Raw genomic sequence first — 23,416 nt, 5'->3', positions numbered from 1 at the left:
CCAACACCGAACCCTGCAGGACACCACTTGTCACCGGTTGCCATTCCGAAAAACAGTCTTTTATCCCAACTCTCTGCCTTCTGTCAGACAGCCAATCCTCAATCCAAGCCAGTAGCTCACCTCGAACACCATGGGCCCTCACCTTACTCAGCAGCCTTCCGTGAGGCACGTTATCAAAGGCCTTTTGGAAGTCTGGATAGATAACATCTACTGGGTTTCCCTGGTCTAACATACTTGTTACCTCTTCAATGAATTCTAACAGGTTTGTCAGGCACGACCTCCCCTTACTAAATCCATGCTGACTTGTTCTAATCTGACCCTGCACTTCCGAGAATTTAGAAATCTCATTCTTAACAATGGATTCTAGAATTTTACCAACAACCGAGGTTAGGCTAATTGGCCTATAATTTTCCATCTTTTGTCTTGATCCTTTCTTAATCAAGGGGGTTACAACAGCAATTTTCCAATCATCTGGGACTTTCCCAGACTCCAGTGGCTTTTGAAGTATCACAACCAAAGCCTCCGCTATTTCCTCAGCCACTTCCCTCAGAACTCTAGGAAGTAGCCCATCGGGGCCAGGAGATTTATCAATTTTTAGACCTTTTAGCTTTTCTTGCACTTTCTCTTTTGTAATGCCTACCACACTCAACTCCGCCCCCAACTGTTCTTCAGCTATTTCCTTATTTCCCATCACTAGCCTTCCAGCATCAATTTGGAGCAATGTCTACTTTTGCCTCTCGATTGTTTCTTATGTATTGAAAGAAACTTGTACTATCATTTCCAATATTATTGGCTAGCCTACCTTCATATTTGATCCTCTCCTTCCTTATTTCTCTCTTTGTTATCCTCTGTTTGTTTTTATAGCGTTCCCAATGTTCTGATTTCCCAGTGCTCTTGGCCACTTTATAGGCTGTCTCTTTTTCTTTGATACATTTCCTAGCTTCCTTTGTCAGCCATGGCTGTCTAATATCACCCACCCCTCCACCTCCGCCCAGATAATCTTTCTTTTTTTTGGGATGAACCTCTGTACTGTGTCCTCAATTACACCCAGAAACTCCTGCCATTGTTGCTTTACTGTCTTCCCCACAACGCTCTGCTTCCAGTCGATTTTCGTCAGTTCCTCTCTCATGCCCCTGTAATTACCTTTATTTAACTGTAACACCATTACATCTGATTTTGCCTTCTCTCTTTCAAACTGCGGACTGAACTCTACCATACTATGATCGCTGCCTTCTAAGTGTGCCCTTACTTTAAGATCTTTTATAAAGTCAGGCTCATTACACAGCACTAAGTCCAGAATAGCCTGCTCCCTTGTGGGCTCCATCAGAAGCTGTTCCAAAAAGCCATTTCATGAATTCCCTTTCTTTGGATTCACCGGCAATATTATTTGCCCAGTCCATCTGCATATTGAAATCCCCCATGATAACCGTGACCTTGCCTTTCTGACATGCCCTATCTATTTCCCGGTGCATCTTGCGCCTCTGGTCCTGATCACTGTTAGGAGGTCTGTACATAACTCCCATTTTGGTTTTTTTGGCTTTGTAGTTCCTCAACTCCACCCACACAGACTGCACATCCTCTGACCCTATGTCATTCAGTGCCATAGATTTAATTTCATTCTTAACTAACAAGGCAACCCTGCCACCTCTACCTACCTCCCTGTCTTTTCAATAAGTTGTGAATCCTTGGATGTTTAACTGCCAGTCCTGAACTCCCTGCAACTATGTCTCTGTGATGCCTACCACATCATAATCATTGAAGATGATATGTGCTGTTAATTCATTTATTTTGTTGCGAATACTACAAGCATTTAGGGAAAGTGCCTTTTTGCTAACTTTCTTATCATTATTAGAGATATTGGAAATCATAATATGTCCTAAGTTATCCTTCCTTTTTGCTGCATTCCTCATCTGCCTCGAGCTTAAACCCACCTTACACATGCTATCCTGCTGCTTATCTTTCCATTTAACTCCATGCTTTGCTTAACAGTTAGCCAGAAGAACTTGGAGAAATTAAAGTCTGTAGTAAGTCCTGGCCAACTATAAAACTGACCACCAGCACTCCCCTTCTTCTTCTCCACCCCTTCCCCAGAACTAGCCACTCCCTTAATCTCCTGTTCCTGTCTAGTTAGGACCCTCTCCCGGCCCTGAAGTGAGGACTCTGTTTACCACCCGCGCCCCCCTGCCCCCACTCCGCCCCACCACCACCACCGTTAGGGGCTAAGAGGTCTCCCATTTAAAATGAATAGGAGGAGAACATTTTTATTTCGGAGGATGGTTAGTCTGTGGAATGGCTTCCCCTGAAAACAGTGAAGGCTGTGTGGTTGAATTTATTCAAGGCTGAGATATTTAGATTTATGACAGACTGGAAAGTTAGAGTTACAGTGGGCAGGTGGAAAAGTAAAGTTGAGACCTCAGCCAGATCAGCCATACTTATTGAATGGGACTTTATTATTACAGCTACTACAATTATTGCACTATACTGCGTGGGAGCTGTTACTAGAATGCTACTATCAGTGCCAAAATAGAAGCTAGACTGCTTTAGAGGAATCCTTGGATTTGCGGAATTAATCAAAATTTGTTTTAGTTATACGGGGTGTTTGTGATACTGAGGTTTAAGTCAGAGAAGATTATTAATGCCAAGAATCAAATTTTATATGCTGTATGTTCTGAATGTTCAATGGAACATGTTGTTTGATATGGTCAATCAGTCTTTGGGATGTATGACCTAAATACTTAAATCACATAGACATTTAAACTCAGAAGTGACATTACTTGTTTGTATGGTAGGAAAAGTTCTTTTGTTCAAATAAGGTTCCAAGTACTAAAGCGACTATGCATTTGAGAAAAGAAATTTCCAGTACAGGGAAGGAAAACATGTATATTTTTGTTTGAATAAATGTACCATTGTATTACCAATCTGTACAGACCAAAAGAGATTCTAGTTCTGATCTTGTACTGAGCTAATATAGAGGCTACAGCTGGGATGAGTTCTTCCAAGCCCCTTGGAAAGATCCAAAACACGACAGGACTAATACCCACAATCCTAAAAGTGATATATTAACTTTTTATTCAAAACTTACAATTATTCCCATAGTAGGTGAAAAAATACGTTAACTTTTTCTTTAGGCAGGAAAAGCCTCAGGGTGCTTAACATAGTTTTCACCCGTCCCTTGATTTACAAGTGATGTCAACTTGGGGTCATTTTGTGCTCCTGAGATGCTGCTTGGCCTGCTGTGTTCATCCAGCTTCACACTTTATTATCTTGGATTCTCCAGCACCTGCAGTTCCCATTATCACAGATTCTCATCCTGCACATCTTTGGGCGCACAGGGATTTATGATTATCCATTCAAAGTAAAATTAGGAGAAAGCAGATCATCCAGCCACCCAGTTTTATTTTGCCTTGAGGTAGATGTGAAGCTGGAATCAGGTTTCCAGATACATTGGACCTACGTGATTGGAAGCTTTAGTTTAGTTGCAGAAACAATAATTCAGTATTTTGTCACCTCAATTGAAATATAAAAGTAGGTAAGTTATAAATACCATCTTTTAGCAGAGTTTATCTACAGAATTTTTGCTTTCCAAGCAATTGATTGGTGCAGTCCATTGGCATTCTCCATGAATATCCCATTTTGTGAATTAACTTTGTACCACAAATACAGTCCCAAGATAAGCTTGTTTCTAAGAAAGTCAAGACTTATTTGTAAATATTAACAAAGTGTAGAGCTGGATGAACACAGCAGGCCAAGCAGCATTTTCTGATGAAGGGTCTAGGCCTGAAATGTCAGCTTTTCTGCTCCTAAGATGCTGCTTGGCCTGCTGTGTACATCCAGCTCTGCACTTTGTTATCTCAGATTCTCCAGCATCTGCAGTTCCTATTATTTTTGTAAATATTATATCCTTTTAGTTTTCTGCATTTTTGATTGTAGACTGAAATGGAAAAAGGACTGGAAATAGTATTGATTGATTATTTTGACAGAAATGGTTTGCAAGTATTTGGGGGAAAGCAGGAGATTGTCACGAAGTAATGATGTTCATTTAAACAGCCAGTGCACATATGATAGGCTGAATGGTTTCCTGTGCTGCATAATTTCTGTGATTCTGTGACTATTTTAAAACCAAAGATTGTAGAAGGATTTGATGCATTTTTCAAAAAGAAAGTTACTGAAACTCAATGTAGGTCAAGTTTACACTGCTTCTTTGTTCAGAGAGTGAGGGAGAATGATTGTTTGTAGACGGGCCAGTTCTAGGGGATGCATACAAAGTGAGATTCAGCTGGCATAAAGTCGTCAACTAGTTTATGGAGTTGTGACCAGTTGTGGATGACAAAAGTATCAGCCTGACATCAACAACCTGTTAGCTGAACAGCTTGTGGGTGTGAAAGGTACTGGCATGAGCCATTGACCCACAGAAGAGGAGATGGTATGTCTTCCTCTTTCGTAAAATACCTAAAGCTGTAAGAAAGCCAGTTTATTTGTAATTAATGTATCTAACCTGTGCCTCCTGTGAAGGGCCTAGAGAAGATACATTGAAGAACAGCAAGCCCTGGCAAGCAAAAGAATCATCTCAGCAAGCGCTGTGGAATGGGGCCATTGATCTGCTTCCCCAGTATTTTCCATCCATACATTACACCAACATTTTTTTTGACTGTCTGGTCTGCCTATATGTATGGGCAATAGCATTTTAAATGTTAGCTATACATCAATAATTCATTGTTGTTTATTTGTGGTTAGGAACTATTTATTTTTATAAATAGTAGTTCTTGTTAGGAACAGAAACATAGAGTATGTTTCCTGGGTCAATTGACAGGCAAATTATGGAATTTGTATCAGAGACAATAGGAACCACAGATGCTGGAGAATACGAGATAACAAGGTGTGGAGCTGGATGAACACAGCTGGATGAACCAGCCCAGCTCGTCCCAGCCTCCCTAACCTGTTCTTCCTCTCACCCCAATTCCCACCCTCACTACTAACCTCAATCCACCCCCTTGACTTGTCTGTCCTCCCTGGGCCGACCTATCTCCTCCCTACCTCCACACCTACGCTCACCTTTACTGGCACAATCCCCACCTCTTTGACCGGTCTGTCTCCTCTATCTATCTTCTTTCCGCCTTTCCCTCTCTCCCTATTTATTTCAGAACCCCCTTCCCCACCCCCATTTCTGAAGAAGGGTCTAGGCTGGAAACGTCAGCTTTCCTGCTCCTAAGATGTTGCTTGGCCTGCTGTGTTCATCCAGCTCCACACCTTGTTATCTTAAATTATGGAATTTGCAAACTTTTAGAAATATTTTTGTGTAATAGCTCTGGGAATAGTGTAGCCTGATTTCAAACTTGCTACCCCAGTGAGGCGTGACAAGGTTTGAAGGCTCTTGTTGGAATTGACTTTAAAACTACCACAACAAGGGTGTGGCATTAGTAAACAACACTGGCAAAGAAAGCACTTAATTCCGTACTTCAATTATAGCAAAGGATTTCCTGCAGGTGGCAGAGTTACCCCTGGCTATCGTAAGTGGACTTTCAAAACCCAAGCTGATGGAATTTGCAGAAAACTCGAGCTAGCATTGCTTGACAAGGCTGGAATGGCAGGGATAATTCAGGTACTAGTGTAGAATTTGGAGTTAGTTAAATACAAGTGAGACTACGCACTCTGGATAGTGACACATTGGAAACAGGTAGTATTGCGTTATGGTTAAGGCAGTTTTGAGTATGAAGAGAAAGTGAAGGAACAAGTCCCCTCGATGGCATAAAAAAGACACGGAACAAAGAAAGGGAGAGGCGATAACAGTAAAAATGAAAAGAACGGAAAGGAGAAAATTAGTATTGCAAAGGGAAAGAGAAGAGTAACAACGTAAGCTTTAAACGATGCAACTGAAACAGGAGACAACAGAGACCGACGCAGATTCTACAGGGGAGAATCCGAGACCGAATTTGAAATCCAGTAAGAAAATTGCACAGACCATACCAAAGTTTGGGGGGAAAGGATGTGGAGTTAAGAAATTAGCAAGACAAATGAATTGGGCAAAACAAGACTGGACACCGCTCATGCAGCATCCTTATTGGTTGAGAATGGAGAAAAGAGTTCAGATGGAATAAGAGATTCATATTGTGCTGGAAAATCACTTGATTGAACAGAGTCAGAGCAGCTGGAGTTCACCTGAGTAGTAATTGATTCGTAAACTGAATGCATCAACTCGATGTTGTGTGGGCGACAAAAAGGTAAATGCAGTCACAAACCGATTCATACTCAACTTCGCGATTATACCGTATTAATAGGGTTGGTGATGCCTCATTCCCTTCTAAGCATGATCTTTGTGGGGTGATTGGTGTTTATGGCACTTGCCAAAGGCTAAAGAGATATTTACTTTTGTCACACCATTTAAAATGGGTTTTACCAATGTTGAGTGATGCCATTTCGATTAAAGAATGTCCCAGCTACGTTCTAGAGGGTAATGAATCAAATCGTAGCTGAGGTCTGAAACAAGGTAGTTTATTTACTCGCTGTTGTGTTATATAACAACGCATTTTGAACAGCATGTGAGACAACTGGAAGACCAGTTAAGGCAAGTACAACTGGCTGGCTGCGTGATAAATTTAGCCAAAAGTGAATTTGCAAAAACAAGTGTGACTTATCTAGGACATATCTTAGAAGAAATGCTACCAAGAGCAATGAACATTAAAGCTCACAGAATCTGCTGTTCCTAAAACTAAATGGGATATCATGAGACTTTTTTTTAGGAATGTGTGGACTTTGCCAGAAATCTGGATGTGAATTCAGCATATTAGCATATTAGTTATAACTTCTTCAAAGGTACAAACAGTAGTAATATGGTCAGTGGAATGCAGAATACTAGTAACTGAACCAATGTTAGCCACCCTGATCCAGACCTTGCAAAATGGTAACTTATGCTAGTGACTTAGGTGTGGGTGCAGTCTTGTTACACTGAGTCAGGAATAAAGAAGCCAGTGGACTATTTCTGCAATAAACTAAACCAGTATTAGAAAAAAGTAATCTATTATAGTAAAGGTGACTTCAGGATCAGTATTGTTTCTTCAGTATTTGAAGTCTATAAAACCTATAAAATCCTAACAGGACTGGGCAGGATTGATGCAGTAAAGAAGCTCCCAAAGACAGGGGAGTCCAGAACTAGTTGTCACTGTCTAAAGGTATGGGGTAAACTGTTTAGGACTGAGATAAGAAATTTCTGCATCCAGAGAGTGGTGAGCCTGTGGAATTAGAGGCCAAAACAAGGTATGATTTCAGCAAGGATTTGGATATAGTACGTGGGCGAAAGGGATCAAAGAATGTGAGGGAACATTGGGAACAAGCAATTGAGTTGGATGATCGGCCATGATCATAAAGGATATACAGCAAGTTCAAAAGACCAAATGGCCTACTTCTGCTCCTCTTTATTTTCTCTCTTTCCACGTCCTACGTGTGAACAGAGAAGCATTAGACTCACCATAATCCGCAAGCATTCGTTGAAAAGTATAAAACTGAAAGTGCAAGACTATTTGCATGGAGTAGTTTTGTTTTATTCAATGACCATATAATGTAAAGATTATTCACATTGCTGGAAAATATAATATAATTGTAAGTGCTTTGTCCTAAGGGTAAAATATTGGATGAGTTAAAGGTTTGAGAAGGTTGTATAAGGAGGTGGGGGGAATGAACGGATAAGATTCTTGTGTTTTGTTGTTTGTATGTTTACATATCTTGTGATGCAACATATTGTTGAAATAGTGTTTCATCTTATAAATGTAGAAGAAATTTATTGTTTACCATCAGGTAATCTTTCATTTGCTGAAAGCAGCAGCTTTTTTTTAGTGAGAGAAGCTCTTGGCACTCCCCACTCTTTTTTGTGAATTTAGACAGAATTTGCTGATTCCCAGTCAACATACGGGGTATCTTGGATAAACCATGTTCTGTTCTCTGCCATTGTGTGTGCACAAACATTTTCCAGTATATTCACTGAGTAGTGATTAGAAGTGAAAATCTGGCTGATTCTGGTTCCCTACACACAGCAATGATTAGTAAATCCAAAGCACACTAACTGCCCTGACTAACTCAGTATAGATCAAGTTCAAACATTGGACGTGCCCCATCTTGTCTGGTATATACAACAGCCTTGCTGTCTGTAACTATCTGTATTGTACTCATAAATAAAACTTTGTATTTAGAGGAACATATTTTATTCCCAAGGCCTCAGGTGGTTTTTATGCATCTAATATATGGTTTACAATTATCAAGGTTCCTCACAGCTAGCAATATGTTGAAAGGGTATCAAGTTGGAAGTACAGACTCTGTATAAGCAGAAAATCAGCTGATTCAGTAGTATTGTGAGCTCCTGTCTTCCTCAACAGTCAAATTACCAAACCATTACGTATTGAAACTAGTGAAATACCCTCTTCACTTGCCATAGGTCAGATCCCACTCAGAACCCTACTAATAATCAAGAAAACAACATCCACAGGTGCTCTTAGATTTTTAAGCATTTTCAGAACCAAAGGCTCCCTGAAAGATTTTTTGTTTTGGCATTCTTTCCTGAATTTTGTTTCAAGTATATGAAAACATAGAAAGTTGTAAGGTATGGGGGAAGGAAAGAACCACTGTAAAATCTGTGATAGAATGGTATATAGAAGAGATTAGGTAACAAAACAGATGATGATGTAAAACTTGGGAGCAGTGATAAGTTCTGAATTATTGAACTCAACGCTGAATTCAGAAGATTAAAGTGTTTAAACGGCAGATGGCGTGTTATTCCTGAAACTTCCACTGAAGTCCACTTAAACAGTCTAGAAAGGCAAGACAAAGACCAGAATCCAAATTAGTGAATAGGAGCTCAAGGTCATACTCAGGATTGAGCAGAGGTAATTTCCACATAGGCTGTGTTTGACAAACTCACTGGGGAGAAGATCAGATTATGAACAGATAATATGCTGAACACAAAGAAGATCAAGTAAATTGTTGCTTCACCTGGAAGAAGAGCTTGGGGTGCTGGACAGTGGGGAAGAGAGGAGGTGAAAGATCAAATTTTGGATATCAGGAAGGTAGCATGCAATATAAATGAGAAGTTGGAAGGTTCTTAAGGAATAATCCAGATCTGCAGAGGGGATCATCCTTTAGATTGCTGAAAGAGTAGTGGACTATGTATTTGATGAGAGAAATAGACCCAACAGTTAGAATTTAATTCAGCCTGCTGTGACGGGAAGCATAGCAATCAAGCCCATTTAATTGCCAAATAGACTGTGGATCAGTCTAATAACAAGGGGAAAAGCCTCTCATGATTAATATAGAGCGGGGGAGGAGAATATGATTTTATGATGTCAATTACTCATTTATGAACCAATTGATGCCCTTTTATCCAAGCCCACCAGAACTTAGTGGTGCTAAGGGAGTAAATGTGAAACACATTCTGTGCCTCCTGGAGGCCTCCTTATTGGATGAGACCCTTGTAGTAATTCCTACACCAGCCATCACAACAGTTGCACTATGAGAGCTACTGGCTCATATTAGCTTGTGGGAATCAGGAAACTCGTCCCACAATCCTAGGGAAGGACTAACACTGACCAGTTAATTTCATCAGACCACTCTCAAAAATGCAGCAAGTCTATCTCCAATTGATTTTACAACTGGTGGGAGAGATCCTCAATGCTTATATTAAATTCAGCCCAACAGTACAGACTTGTAAACAATGTCCCTCCATATATCCCTAATTCTTCTGGAGTTTTCCTACTCCTCAGTCCCTTCGTTTGCTAAGTGATAACTACTCTTTAAGTCACTTGGACTCTACTTTTCAGAACAGCCTTACGTTCTCCTCACCATTACCTATCCATTTTCTAACTGATTTCAAAATTTCAGTGATTGTGTTTCTCAACCCTACCTTTGAACCTCAATTTACCTTTCTATTTCATTGCATTTGGTGCCCAGCTTATTACTTTCTCTATAAATATGTGATTTAAATATGCAAAGAACCACGTAATTGCTATTTGTTACAGCACCCTCCCATTAATATGTTCCAAAGGCTGATTTTTCCATTGTGAAGTTCCTTTCCTAATCTTAGAGTTTTGTACTATGTGTTGTAATCTTCCATACTATTTATTTATCGATTTTATTGATAAACGGATTACAAATATAGGAACAGAGCTGAGAAACATTAGCAAAATACTGCAAGATAAGACACAGCTTCACTTCATGCCAAAATTTTCAAGGAGATTTTAAACCTAGTACAGGCATACTTTGCCCTTTACCAAAAGACTAAACTACAGCACCACCATTTCCATTCTTCAAGAAATCCAGGTTTGAATTCCTCCAATCTTATTTTAGTACTGAATCAAATTAATCAAAGTTGCAGACAACATCCTATTTGATTGGCAAAGGTGAATTGTACCTCCTCATCTATATCTATCGGAGTGAAGCCTTTGATTCATGTTATGTCACATGTTTGGCCAATGTCTCTTTAGGGTCTTTCAACTGGGTGGAATTATTCTCCTCTGGCTCCATACCTGGATCTAAGCATACCCAGACTGTCATTTACAACAGTTTCACTTGCTGCAGCCATACTGACATTGCCCTAAGAAGTTATTCTTGGTCCCCTCCAATTTCACCTATGTGTCATTCTTTAGCAACATCGTCCAAAAGCCCAGCATTAATTTTCACATAACTTGACAACACCTAGCTCTACTTATCTTGGTGCTTCCTTGGTGCAAAGTTATCAGATATCTTATCCAACATCGGCATTGGTTTCCTCCAATTAAGTATTGGAAGGACTGAAATTCTTGCTTTTTGTCCCCACTCCAAACTCAATTCCTTAGCTACCAACTCCATCCCTCTTTTAGACAACTGTCTGAGACCAAAACAGACTCTTAACATATTGGACCCTAAACTGAGTTTGAGCAACATATTTGTGCTCTCACTAGTTTCTATTTCTGCCTTAACAGCACAAGCCAAGTTCACCTTTGCGTCAGCTTATGATGCTGAAGCCCTTAATTCACATCTTTGTCACTCCTCTCATTCTCATATGGTCTCCCACATTCTGCTGTCTATAAACTAAACGCATCCACCACTCTGCTGTTCCCTGATCGTATGCTCACTGCCCTAAGTTGGTTCTCAATCAAGTAACACCTTGATTTGAAAATTTCACCTTTATTTTCAAATCTCTGTTGCTTTGACCCTTCCTATCACTACTACATAGAAAATAGAGGCAGGAATAGGCCATTTGGCACTCTGAATCTGATCCATCATTCAAGACGATCTTGGCTGATCATCTAACTCAGTACCTGTTCCTGCTTTCTCCCTATACCCTTTGAGCTAAAGGGATCAAAGAACTATATCTAAACTTCTTGAAAATACTCAATGGCTGCAACCTTTTTGGTAGCAGAAATTTCCACAGGCCCACCACTGCCTGGATGAAGAAATTTCTTTTCATCACAGACCTAAATATATCCTGTATTGTCAGACTGTGACCTCTGGTTCTAGACACCCTAGTAATCAGGAACATCTTACCTGCATTTATCTTGTCTAGTCCTGTCAGAATTTTATAGGTTTCTAGATTTCCCCTTTCATTCTTCTGAACTCTGGTGAATATTGTCCTAACTGATCCAGTCTCTTTTCATACATCAGCCCTGCCATCCCAGGAATCATTTTGCTGCACTCCCCCAATAGCTAGAACATTCTTCCTCAGATAAGGAGATCAAAATTACACACTGTTCACCAGGTACTGTTTCACCAAGGCTCTGTACAGTTGCAGCAAGACATGTCTGCTCCTGTACTCAGACCCGCCGTAAGAAAACTGACAACCATTTGCTTTCTTCACTGCCTGCTGCACCTGCATGCTTACTTTCAGTGAATAATATGCAAGGACTTTCAGGTCTCATTGCACTTGCCACTTTTCAAATCTATCGCCATTCAAGTAATAATCCGCCTTCCTGTTTTTGTTACCAAAGTGGATAACATCACATTTCTACATTGTACTGCATCTGTCATGCTTTTGCCTATTCACTCAACTTGTCCAAATTACATTGAAAAATCTCTGCATCTGCCTGACAACTAGTATAGCAAACTTTATGTTGTCTGCAAACTTAGATATTATGTGTAGATCCGTCATCTAATTCATTGCTATACATTTGGAATAGCTAGGATCTAAGCACAGATCTCTGCGGTTCTCATGGCTACATCAGTAACAGGTCAGTTCATAGGAACTATTCCAAAGTCTATAGAATGTTGAAAGATGGCTGCAAATGCATCCCCTATTTCCACAGCCACTTTCTTAAGTACTTTGGATGTAGATTATCAAACCCAGAGATTTATTACCTTTAATTCAATTAATTTTCCCAATACCATTTCCCTGCTAATAATTTTCTTTCATTTAATCTCCGTCACTAGGCCTTGTGTTCCCCAACATTTTTGGCTTGTTATTGTGTCAACCTTTATGTAAACAGGACAAAAGTATACATTTAATTTCCCTGATTTCTCTTTTTCCCCCAATTATAATTTTCCTTCTTTCTGACTGTAAGACACCTACACTTGTTTTCACATTTTTTTTCTACCATCCAGGCCACAAACCTCACAACTGCACTCATCCAATTCCAGTGTTATTAAAAATTAAGTAATGGGATACTGACATCACAAGCTAGGCCGACATTTATTGCCCCGAATTGCCCTGAGGGCAGATAGGAACCAATAAATTGCTATGGGTCTGGTGTCACATGCAAGCCAGACCAAGTAAGGAAGACAGAGATATACAGCATGGAAATAGACCCGTCAGTCCAACTAGTCCATTCCAACCAAATATCCCAAATAAATCTAGTCCGATTTGCCAGCCGTTGGTCCCAAATCCCTCTAAACCCCTCCTAGTCATGTACCCATCCAGGTGCCTTTTAAATGTTGTAACTGTACCATCCTCCACCACTTCCTCTAGCTGCTTATTCCACCTTCTGCTGCATGAAAAAGTTGCTCCTTAGGTCCTTTTAAAACTTTTCCCCTCTCACTTTAAACCCATGTTCTCCAACTTTGGACTTGCCCACCCTGGGGAAAGAGAGTGGTGAGTCTATGGAATTCACTGCCACAGAAGGCTGTGGAGGCCAGGTCATTGAGTACATTTAAGACTTGGGTAGGATCAAGGGCTACGAAGAGAAAGCTGGAGAATGGGATTGAGGAACTTATCAGCCATGATTAAATGGCGCAGCAGACTCGATGGGCTGAATGTCCTAATTTCTGCGCCTATGTCTTATGGAAAAGACATGTCTATTTACCCTTTCCACACCCTTCATGATTTTATAAATTTCTCACTCCTCAGCCTCCAACAATCAAGTGAATATAGCCCCTGTCTATTCAGTCTCTCCCTATAGCTCAAATCCTCCAGCCCTGTAAATCTATTCTGAACCCTTAAGTTTCACAACATTCTTCCTATAGGAGAAAGACCAGAATATTAGTATTCCAGAAGTGGCCCGACCTGAGTGTAGAGGAGTTGGTGAGGAACCCCAGTTAATGTTCCGTGCGCTTACATTAATGGTGCAATATTAGATCAGCTCCTTTAATGACATGTGCATTTCCTTACCAAATTATCCGATCAGTCTACAGATCAAATTGGTAACTTAGTCTACCTCAGCGCAGAGAAACCTGCCTCCCGACTTCTGTTCCATACAACCCAGATCCATTTCGAACCTTTCTGAACAAATCAGTTGCTCAAAATAGACTGTCTACGACAATAGATTATATTTCGGGGTTGGGGTGAGCCATGTCCTGTTAGAGATGACAACAGTGAAACTAATTTTCGTACTTAATGGCAACTTAATTGTGCTAAATGGCTGTATAAGTAAAACTGAAACTAAGACGTTCAATCTTCTCAAGAAAGTGAGTTTCTGGTCCTGCCTTATTTTTTCGCCTCAAGACTTGTCATTACTCGGGAGTCTTGCGTTAATGAGTTCGTGGCCGCTGTTTTCCGACAAGAGTAAGTTAGTAAAACATTTTAATTATCTGTTTTTACCTGTTCCATAGTCTCTGTCTGTAATCTCGAACGACGAATCCTCTACCCAAAGTTACACATGTATCTAAATCCTGCCGATTTCCAGCCAGTTCCGTGTCACTGGTAACATGAGTGCCTCCCTCCGTGTACAGTTAAAGTTCACCAACAGCCCCCCCCCCCCCCCCTTTTTGGTTCATCCGGACTCGTGCCCAAATCAACCAAATCCGCCTCGAAACTTTCTGGCGTCGGTGAGTATCCTTTATGGTTATTGAGAAACGCCTAATAAGCATTTACGCTTCCCATCCACAACTTCCTCATTCCAGACACGAAGCATAAATAATATCAGCCTCTGCCAGTGTTATAGCTCCTCTGCGCGCCAGGATTTCACCTGCAAAGGGTCACAAGTCATTTACCACCAACATGGCTGTATGCCTGATGGGTCTTACATGTGATAAATATGAAACGTTTAACAATTGTATTGAGGTACCTCAGAAGGAGAAAAGTTGAATTTTATTTGTACTTACTATAATTTTTAAGCCAGTATGTTTTGGAATGAACTTTTAGAAATTTTATGAATGAAGTATATTCTAAGAAAATTATTACGATGTTTAGAGAAATTCTTACCCCGTGATATGAGCAGACTTTTGTTTTGGAACCAAAGCAGAGAACTCACTGGCAATAAATGTGCGCAAGTTGGTGTCAGTGATGAACGCAAATTCATAGCAGGGTGTGACCTACTATTGCTTTAAGAGGTGTATTTTGTCCTGGTTTATTTTGAAGACCAACCCCCGCCCCTCCCCCCATAATACATTAAGAAGATAGTCTAGACGCTGCTTTTTTCTTATTTTACAGGCAAGTACTAAGCATTTCGATCTGGATGCAATTTGATTGGTCAAACTACCGGACTTGAAGCAAAACACACTTTATTCATATGCTATAGTTAAAATACAAAAGAAAGAGAAACTGGAATAACTCAATACTGTTGGAAAACATAACACAATAACAGATTATTTTACGACTAAACAGTGGTAGTACAGTAATATAGTAACATCCCATAAACACACCTTTGGCAAATTCAAAAACGTACACTGGCCCACATGCAATTCTAGCTGCCCAGGAGGAGAAACACCAAGAGAAAACTCCAGAGTGTGGCAGAGAGAGATGTGCTGCAGCTTCCAATCTTGCTCAAACCTCCCGACAGCTGCTACTGAAATGAAAAATCCTGGTGTGTGCAAGTTTAACCCCTCCCATTCAGGCTGCTTCCATTATTCCAACTTTTAAAAAACCCTAAGGCCCTCACAAGCTGCATACTTTAAGGGTTTCCAGTAGACAGGTCAGAATATCTGCTTTAAAATCACTCTTTAAAATAAACCAGGACAAAATATGTCTCATAAAGCACCTTTCCCATCTCTTTTCTGACCTCCTCATGTATTTCTCCACTATCCCATGATGAAGTCAAAATCATTCACCAGCTGCCCTGCCAAGCTCATAAAATACCCAAGATTAAATAGGTTGCAAACAACCAATAGCAGAAGTGTGCAACATGTTTCTTGTATGAAATTAGAAACCTAGTGAATTAAAGGGAAATCTGCTTGTGTCACTTCACATTGAAGTTCACTGCCACCATTGAATCGGCAGCTCCAGAAATGAAATGTGAGTCTATCAAGGATGGCAAGGGGAACCCACTACTGAATGTAGGCTGAAGATCAGTCACAGTATTCCTGACAGATTCAACATTCTTTTCGATGTCATCCACAGTAGCTCCCCCACTAACATCTCAACCCACTTATTTCCCTGTCTGTTATGGATTAGACCAGACTCCAAAAAATATTTTAAGGTAGCCTAGACCCTAACTTTTCTTATTTTAAGGGTAGATGGGAACTGTATGTTCCAGATGTGATGCAACTGGCCAAACTACTCCATATGAAGCAAAACACAATTTATTTAAATACTACAGTCAAAACACAAACAACGCAGAAGAACTTTGAACAACTATTGGAAAACTTAACTGATTAACTGATTCAGTATCTATTTCTAATTAATTGTTCCAATATTGTAACTTCCCATAAACATACCCTTTGGCAAAAAGGCAAATTCAGGCACCGATTCTTGCATGTAGTTCTCCAATCTAGGAGGAAACAATATCAAGAGAGGTTTCAGAGAAAGTAGCAGCTAGGAATCTTTCACTGAAGCTTCCAACCCTTCTGGGACCATAAACAGCTTCTGACTACTTCAGCTAAAAAAAACTAGAACAGCCTCATCTGAGAGAGCTGGCCACTCACCTTCCATTGCTACAGTCTTTTTAAAGAAAGCCTAAAGGCCTCCTAAATTGTTTAGTGAGACCATCTCCAGTGGCCAGTTTGTAACCTTAGCCTTTATAACCTCTTCTCAAAAAATAAACCGAGGACAAAATAACCTTTCTAAAGTGACAATATCATCACATGTCTCAGATCCAGAACTGGGATCCAAGGTGAAACAATTCTTCCTTTGTTCTTCCCCTATTCATCGTTGAGAGTATTCAAGTTCTAGTAAATAATAACCGAAAGAACTGCGGGTGGTATAAATCATAAACAAAAATAGAAATTGCTGGAAAATCTCAGTAGATCTGGCAGCGTCTCTGAAGAAAAATCAGAATTAGCATTTCATGTCCAGTAACCCTTTCTCAGAACTGATGGTAGCTAGGAAAATGTCATTCTTTTTATGCAGAAGCTAGGATGTGGGGAGGGGCTAGCAAGTAAACTATTGATGGAGATAGAACCCAAAAGGAGAGAAGAGCAGCTGGACAGACAAAGAAACAGATAACAGTCTGGCTAGGAGAGTGAATAACTGTTAATGAGGACAGTTTGTGGCTAACAATGGATAGTGTGTAATAGCAGTCTATGTAATAATAAGGCCTGTTGTTTAGGATGGGGCTAGGACATAGGAGAGTTCAAACCCTAAAGTTATTGAATGCAAGATTGAGTCCAGAAGGCTACAGGTCCCCAAGCAGAAAATGAGATGTTGTTGTTCCAGCTTATGCTGAACTTTGCTGGAGCACTGCTGCAAACCTGAGACAGAGATGTTGGCCAAGGAACAGGGTGGTGTGTTGAAGTAGCCATTGTGACATTTGAACCAACGACCCAGAGAATTCACTTGGCCCTCTGGATTGTTGATCAGACATAGTGTACATTGAAATGTAGGACATAGAAATGACTGCTTCATGCCTGAACTTCAAGCTGAAACTGTTTCATCCTCCCAGATATGGAGCTACTGAACCTGTTTCTATGTAATCCATGTCATCGACATTTAGCAAGTAATGGTGTCAGTGTACATACAAAATAACATCACCTAAGAGAATAGGACAAAGGAACAGATGCGCGAACTTTATCAAATGTGATAATCTGGAAAACTGGTTACACTTCATTGTCACACATGTTGTGTTCTTTGCCAATCAACAATCAATGATTAAATCCCTGTTAAAGAAGCTTGTGAGGTTAAAACCCATTTAAAGATTGGATGATTGTTGCTTATTTTAATGAGATGTATAGAATTATGACAGATACTCAGCTTTAGACAAGATACTGAACTAGGACACATTGTCCAGAGGGATGTAAAAGATTGCATGCTATATGATCATAGCATTTGGAAAAGGTCAATGGATCAAACCAGTCCATTCAAAAATATATTGTGAGACTGACACTAAAATGTTTACTTGACAGCTTTGTTGATATTTTTGAATCAACTTGCTTAGAAATGTTATTGCATACCACTAATCCAGAGGTGAGGTGACTACCACTGCGTCACAAAAACTCGGAATGTTTAACCTAACTGTTAGTTCCTCAATTCAGAATAATCATTGTGAGTGGAAAGTCAGGTGAAGACATGTAATTTTTGTGTGGCTCAAAAATTAAATAAAACTAAGTCTTTCTCTAACGCGGAGTGATTGCAAACAGAGTGCTTTTTGCCTCCAGTACTTGTAGCGGTGCATATCATCTGCTTAAAATTTTGTCAAGTTTTTTTTTAAACGCTTCATGCAAATTAATGTACAGAAAATAAGTTTAAAAACTTGCAACAAACAACGTGGCAGAGCAGGTCTGTTCTGTAGCAGCTGGGAGAGGATGGCAAGACTGTCCATAGTAATATATTTTCAATTTATGTCTACACCTCACATCTCTCTGGCTCAATCATTAAGGCAGCCTGTGAGTTGGAGTTGCTGTATAACAAAAAGGGAGGTAAAACAATGCTCATGCAGATTTTTCCTGATGTCAGTCACAATTTTAGTAAGGTGCAGAATCCAAATTGGTGTGATCAATATAGTATGTAAGAGTAAGGGAAACCTAGGTGGCATAAAAATGAAGAAACGGGGATCATATCAGCAATGATTGAATGGCACAGCAGCCATAATGGGCTGAATGGTTTAATTCTGCTCCTATAAAGAATCATAGAAATTTACAATGCAGAAGAAGGCTTTTCAACCCATCATATCTGTACCAACATCCAAAAGTGCAACCCAGCTAGTTCCATTCTCCAGCCCTATCTCTGTAGCCCTCTAAATTCATCACTTTCAAATATATATTCAGGTCTTTCGAAACCTCATATAGAATCTGCTTGCACCATTCTCCCAGGCAGTGTATTCCAAATCATAGTAACTTTCTGAGTAAAAAAAGTTTTTCCTCACCTCTCTCCTAGCTCTCTTGCTGGCAACCTTGAAATTATGACCCCTAGTTACTGACAAGTGGAAACAGAATATCCTTCTTTACCCTGTCAAAACTGTACATAATTTTGAACACCTCAATAGGTCATCTCCTAATTATCTTTCTCCAAGAATAAGCCTAATTTCTCTAATCTTCTTTTCAATAAAGGCCCTCAGTCTAGTAAATTTCCTTTGTACTTACTTCAGGGCTTTAACATCCATCCTTAAATACATTGCCCAGAACTAAATGCAATACTCCAAATATGGTCTGACCAATATCATAGACTTATGGACCCAAATAAACTGATTCCATTAAACAAGTGAAATATTCGGCTGTCTATAAAGATGAGGATAAAGACTAGTGGGAAAATAACTAGCATGCTGACCATGGCACCTCCGAGCAGAAGACACTACAACTGTGCTACGGGAGGAGGAAGGAAAATGGAAAAGATAATACGGTGGTTGTGGAGGATTCAATAATTAGGAGGGGTGGATATAATCGTAGGTGAGCAGCATCAAAGTCTCAGGTCTTACATATGCTGCCAGGTTAAGAGATAACTTGGTTCTTTTTGAAAGGAATGGGAAGGATCCAGTTATTGCGATACGTGTTATTATCAACAACAATGTGAAGAGTAGGCACAATATTTTGCTTGGAGAAAGCCAGTGGTTAGGAGCTAAATTACATCTGAAGACTTTAAGGGTTATGATATGTGACCTTTTAGCTGAGCTATCAGCAAATTTGTTAGCAGGAAAGTGAACTTGGGATTCCATTTTGGGGAATAAAGAATGTACCACTTTATGGATTCCACCTGACTAAGCTGAGCCAGGATCCTGGCGGAAAGAATAAAATCGGATGGTCACGAGGATATTTGAACCTAGGACTGGGAACTGGGGTAGTGGGGAGGGTTGGGTGGAAAGGGGAAAGCCAATAAATTAAATTCAGAAAGGAACAAGTGGGAAGAGAATACAGCAATAGTTAGAAATTGTGGGCAGAAATCTCCTAACCCTGAATAGAGTCATAGAGTCATGCAGCACAAAAAACAGACTCTCTGGTTCATTTTTCCCACACTGACTAGACATCCCAACATGGCCTAGTCTCATTTGCAAGTATTTGGTCCATATCCCTCTAAACTCTTCCCATTCATATACCCATCCATTTGTAAATGTTGTAATTGTACTGGCCTCCACGACTTCATCTGGTAGCCTGTTCCATATACGTACCACCCTTTGCATGAAAAAGTTACCCCTCTGATCCATTTTAAATCTTGCCCCTCTTAGCTTAAACCTATGCCCTCTAGTTTCGGGCTCTCCAACCCTAGGCAAAAAGGTCTTGGCTATTCATACTATCCATGCCCCTCACGATTTCATAAACCTCTCTAAGGTCACCACTTAGCGTCTGATGCTCCAAGGAAAAAAGCTCCAGCCTAATCAGCCTTTCCCTATAACTCAATCCTCCATTCCCAGCAACATTCTTCTAAATCTTTTCTGCGCTCTCTAAAGGTTAACAACATCCTTCCTAAAGAAGGGTGACCAGAATTGTATACAATATTCTAAAAGTGGCCTCACTAATGTCCTATACAGCCACAACATGACATCCCAATTGCAATACTCAATGATCTGACCAATGAAGGCAAGTGTGCTAAATGCCTTCGTCACCACCCTGTTCATCTGCAACTCCACATTCAAGGAAGCAAGCTTCTGTACCCCTGCGTACTTTTGTTCAGCAGCACTCCCTAGGGCCCTACCATTAATTGTATAAATTCTGCCCTGGTTTGCCTTACCAAAATGCAAAACCTCACATTTACCTAAATTAAACTCCATCTACTACTCCTTGGCCCATTGGCTCATTTGATTTAAGGTCGCACTATAACACCTATTTTGGTGTAAACAATGAGAAATATGGCAAAATCAGAAAGATTAGATTCTTAATGTTGAGGAAAAAGTTTAACTTTCCACCCAAGGTTTGAACAATGAAGTGAGAATCTCTCTAGTGATCAGCGAGAGGCCTATTTACATATCTTATTACGTATTTGTGCCCCTTCTACATGCAGGTTTCTAATCTCCCACTCAAGTCAGGGAGCAAAACTAGACAGTGGTAATTCCTGAAATGAAAATCAGAGTGGGTACCTGGTGGTCCATTTCACCAGTTGCTCCTCTAGGCTTCCATCTTAGCTAGGATTTCTCAACACCTCAGGGCATATCCTTGGATAGCCACCACCCTGCACTTCATCCACAGAGGTTGCTGTTGGACATGGGGAGGCAGTGGCCTAGTGGTATTATTGCTGCACTGTTAATCTAGAGACCCAGATAATGTTCTGGGAACTGGGGTTCAAATCCTGCCATGGCAGATGGTGGAATTTAAATTCAATAAATATCTGGAATTAAGAGTTTAATGATGACCATGAATCCATTGGTGATAGTTGAAAGAACCCATCTGGTTCACGGTGTCCTTCAGGGAAGAAAACTGCTATCCTTACCTGGTCTGGCCTACATGTGACTCCAGACCTGGAATGTGGTTAACTCAACTTCAAGTAGGGATGAGCAATAAATGCCAGTGACACCCACATCCAACCATAACACATCATTATGGCACACTTCCAACTTATTTACAATACAGGTATCTACTTCAATACTGTACTTTGGAATGCACCAACTGCTTTCATTGTAATGCTGCTATTTTTCTATGGTGACGGATACACGTGTCATGCACTGGACCAAGGTGCTCAGGGCTCTTTGCTTGCTTTCTTAGCATTCACTCACTTAGTGTTTACTTGGATGCTCAAACATCACTGCCTTGCCCTTTTGTGCTTTAGCTCCTCATTCAAAGCAAGCTCTCAGTATTTCTGTGATCAGAGATAATGGGAACTGCAGATGCTGGAGAATCCAAGATAACAAAAGTGTGAAGCTGGATGAACACAGCAGGCCAAGCAGCATCTCAGGAGCACAAAAGCTGATGTTTTCGGGCTTAGACCCTTCATCAGCTTTTGTGCTCCTGAGATGCTGCTTGGCCTGCTGTGTTCATCCAGCTTCACACTTTGTTATCACAGTATTTCTGTGTTGCTGTACCCTTTTAGTGCAGATACTAAGCCAGGCAGCCTGTCATGGTTGTCACCAGTGGTTAGCCAAGAAGGTGTATATGTTACTGTATTGTACCATGCTATGTTAATCTCAAATCTAAAGAACAAGCTAGCAGCCTACATGACAAGCATATTGCATGTACTTTAACCAAACAACCGTGTCTCAAAGCCTAAGGGAAGTAGTCCTCAGTCAAGACAAAAGGGATTATCATTAGTCATTTGGTCCTGCGACAATCAATCAAGGGCAGCATTTGATCTCAGCCCAGGGGTAAGGAAATGGTTAATTAGTCATTTGGGGTAGTCAGAGCCAAAGGTTTCATGTCACGACAATCTGGGAAGTGGGCTGTGATGGGTCCTTCAGGTTCGGTGTAACCGGTGGTAGGTCAGTCAGAGGGCTGCACAGAGAGCAGTCAGGGATTTAGTCCGTATTAGTTGGGGCTGTGCTTCCAGGACAGTCAGGTGTTTGGGCCATGGTCAATTTTGAAGGGTACATACACTGAAAGTTGAAGCAAGTTATCAGGAGCCACTACTGTGATAAGGAACCCTGGGAAGTCAATTGTGAGGATTGGAGGCAGTGCTGTAGGATGCAGAGTGGACAATAATTGTGACAGAATGCAACTCCCAAAATATAAGGGCAGGAGACAACTGTGCATTTCATGACATGGCTTATTGGTGTGGAGGAGGTGAAGGCATTAATCAATGATCACCATCACACTGGCTTTGAGGGGTCATTGCTCCATATCAACATGCTAAAGTTGAGTTCAGGGGATAGGGTTCAGGATGGGAGATGAATACTTAAATGAAAGAGTAGAGTGAGAACATTTGGAAGCTCAGAACTGATGGGGTCAACAGGGAGTGCAAGGAAGAAAGGAACATGAAGATTTGGGAGATTAGATTAACAGGCTGAGCCAACCTGTGAGATTTTCCGTTCTCATGTGAATCATAAATTTGCAATGGAACTGAAGATTAGCTGCCATCACACCAGATGTAGGCTGGAAAGGCCTTTATCTTGTATGAGCACATGTGCTGAGGTTGTGAGTGAGGCAAAGTCCTTCAATCTGCAACAGCTTTATTCAATGCTTTCACAGTACAGGATAAAGACATCTCCAATCATGGAATCCTGAATATGAAATGCATACGGTGATCAACTGAGTAGGATATAAATCTAGGCCACAAGAAATTTTGACAATGTCCTTGGTTATTTCAAATTGATTGTAATCATCTCTTGTGAAGCAGAAGAAATCACAGGAAACTTTAGAAGTGGTACTGCAGGCCACAATTCATAAAGACAATTGAATATCTCAGGCTCCACAAAGGCATAGATATGATTTCCTGTTGCTTTGCACTGCAAGTAATTGCCAAGATACTCTGAAATGTAGTACTGCCTCTCTAGGGGGATGTGATGGGTTGTGAGTAAAAGGACAGGATTTCATTAATCCCCAGCACATTTGCTATCTCCTACTGTATTTGTGCAACATACTTGGAATAAGGACAATTGTATTAAAGGTCAATATTGAAGCATTCCATAGTTGTCTTTATCAGAATCCTCTATGTTCCTCCCCCCCCCCCGCACCCCCAACCATTGTAACAGGGACGAAGCTAAATTGTCTTTTGTGTGTGTGTGATTGTGGAGTGTTCACGTCATTAAGAAACCGTTGGTGGCTGTGATGCAGCAAATTTGCAAAGAAGCAGAAGAGAAAG

The 23,416-nt window shown here is 40.5% G+C and overlaps 1 protein-coding gene across 3 annotated transcripts in view; it reads right to left on the bottom strand.

The window, feature by feature from the left end:
• Positions 1-14,684, bottom strand: part of LOC125459148 (anoctamin-9-like) — a 138,688-nt gene extending 124,004 nt beyond the window's left edge. For 2 of the 3 annotated variants that reach the window (XM_048545125.2, XM_048545127.2), the window contains exon 1: positions 13,988-14,118. In XM_048545125.2, coding sequence (XP_048401082.2) covers positions 13,988-13,996 — 9 coding nt within the window. In that variant the 5' untranslated portion in view covers positions 13,997-14,118. Of the gene's footprint in view, positions 1-13,987; positions 14,119-14,590 lie in introns of those variants that run through there. The other variant, XM_048545126.2, reaches the window with a different exon arrangement.
• Positions 14,685-23,416: the final 8,732 nt, after the last annotated feature.

The sequence above is a fragment of the Stegostoma tigrinum genome, chromosome 17 (genome assembly GCF_030684315.1).
Source record: "Stegostoma tigrinum isolate sSteTig4 chromosome 17, sSteTig4.hap1, whole genome shotgun sequence".
Classification (NCBI taxonomy): domain Eukaryota; kingdom Metazoa; phylum Chordata; class Chondrichthyes; order Orectolobiformes; family Stegostomatidae; genus Stegostoma; species Stegostoma tigrinum.
The sequence above is the reverse complement of the archived record's forward strand: the minus strand, read 5'-3'. Positions and strand labels throughout refer to the sequence as shown.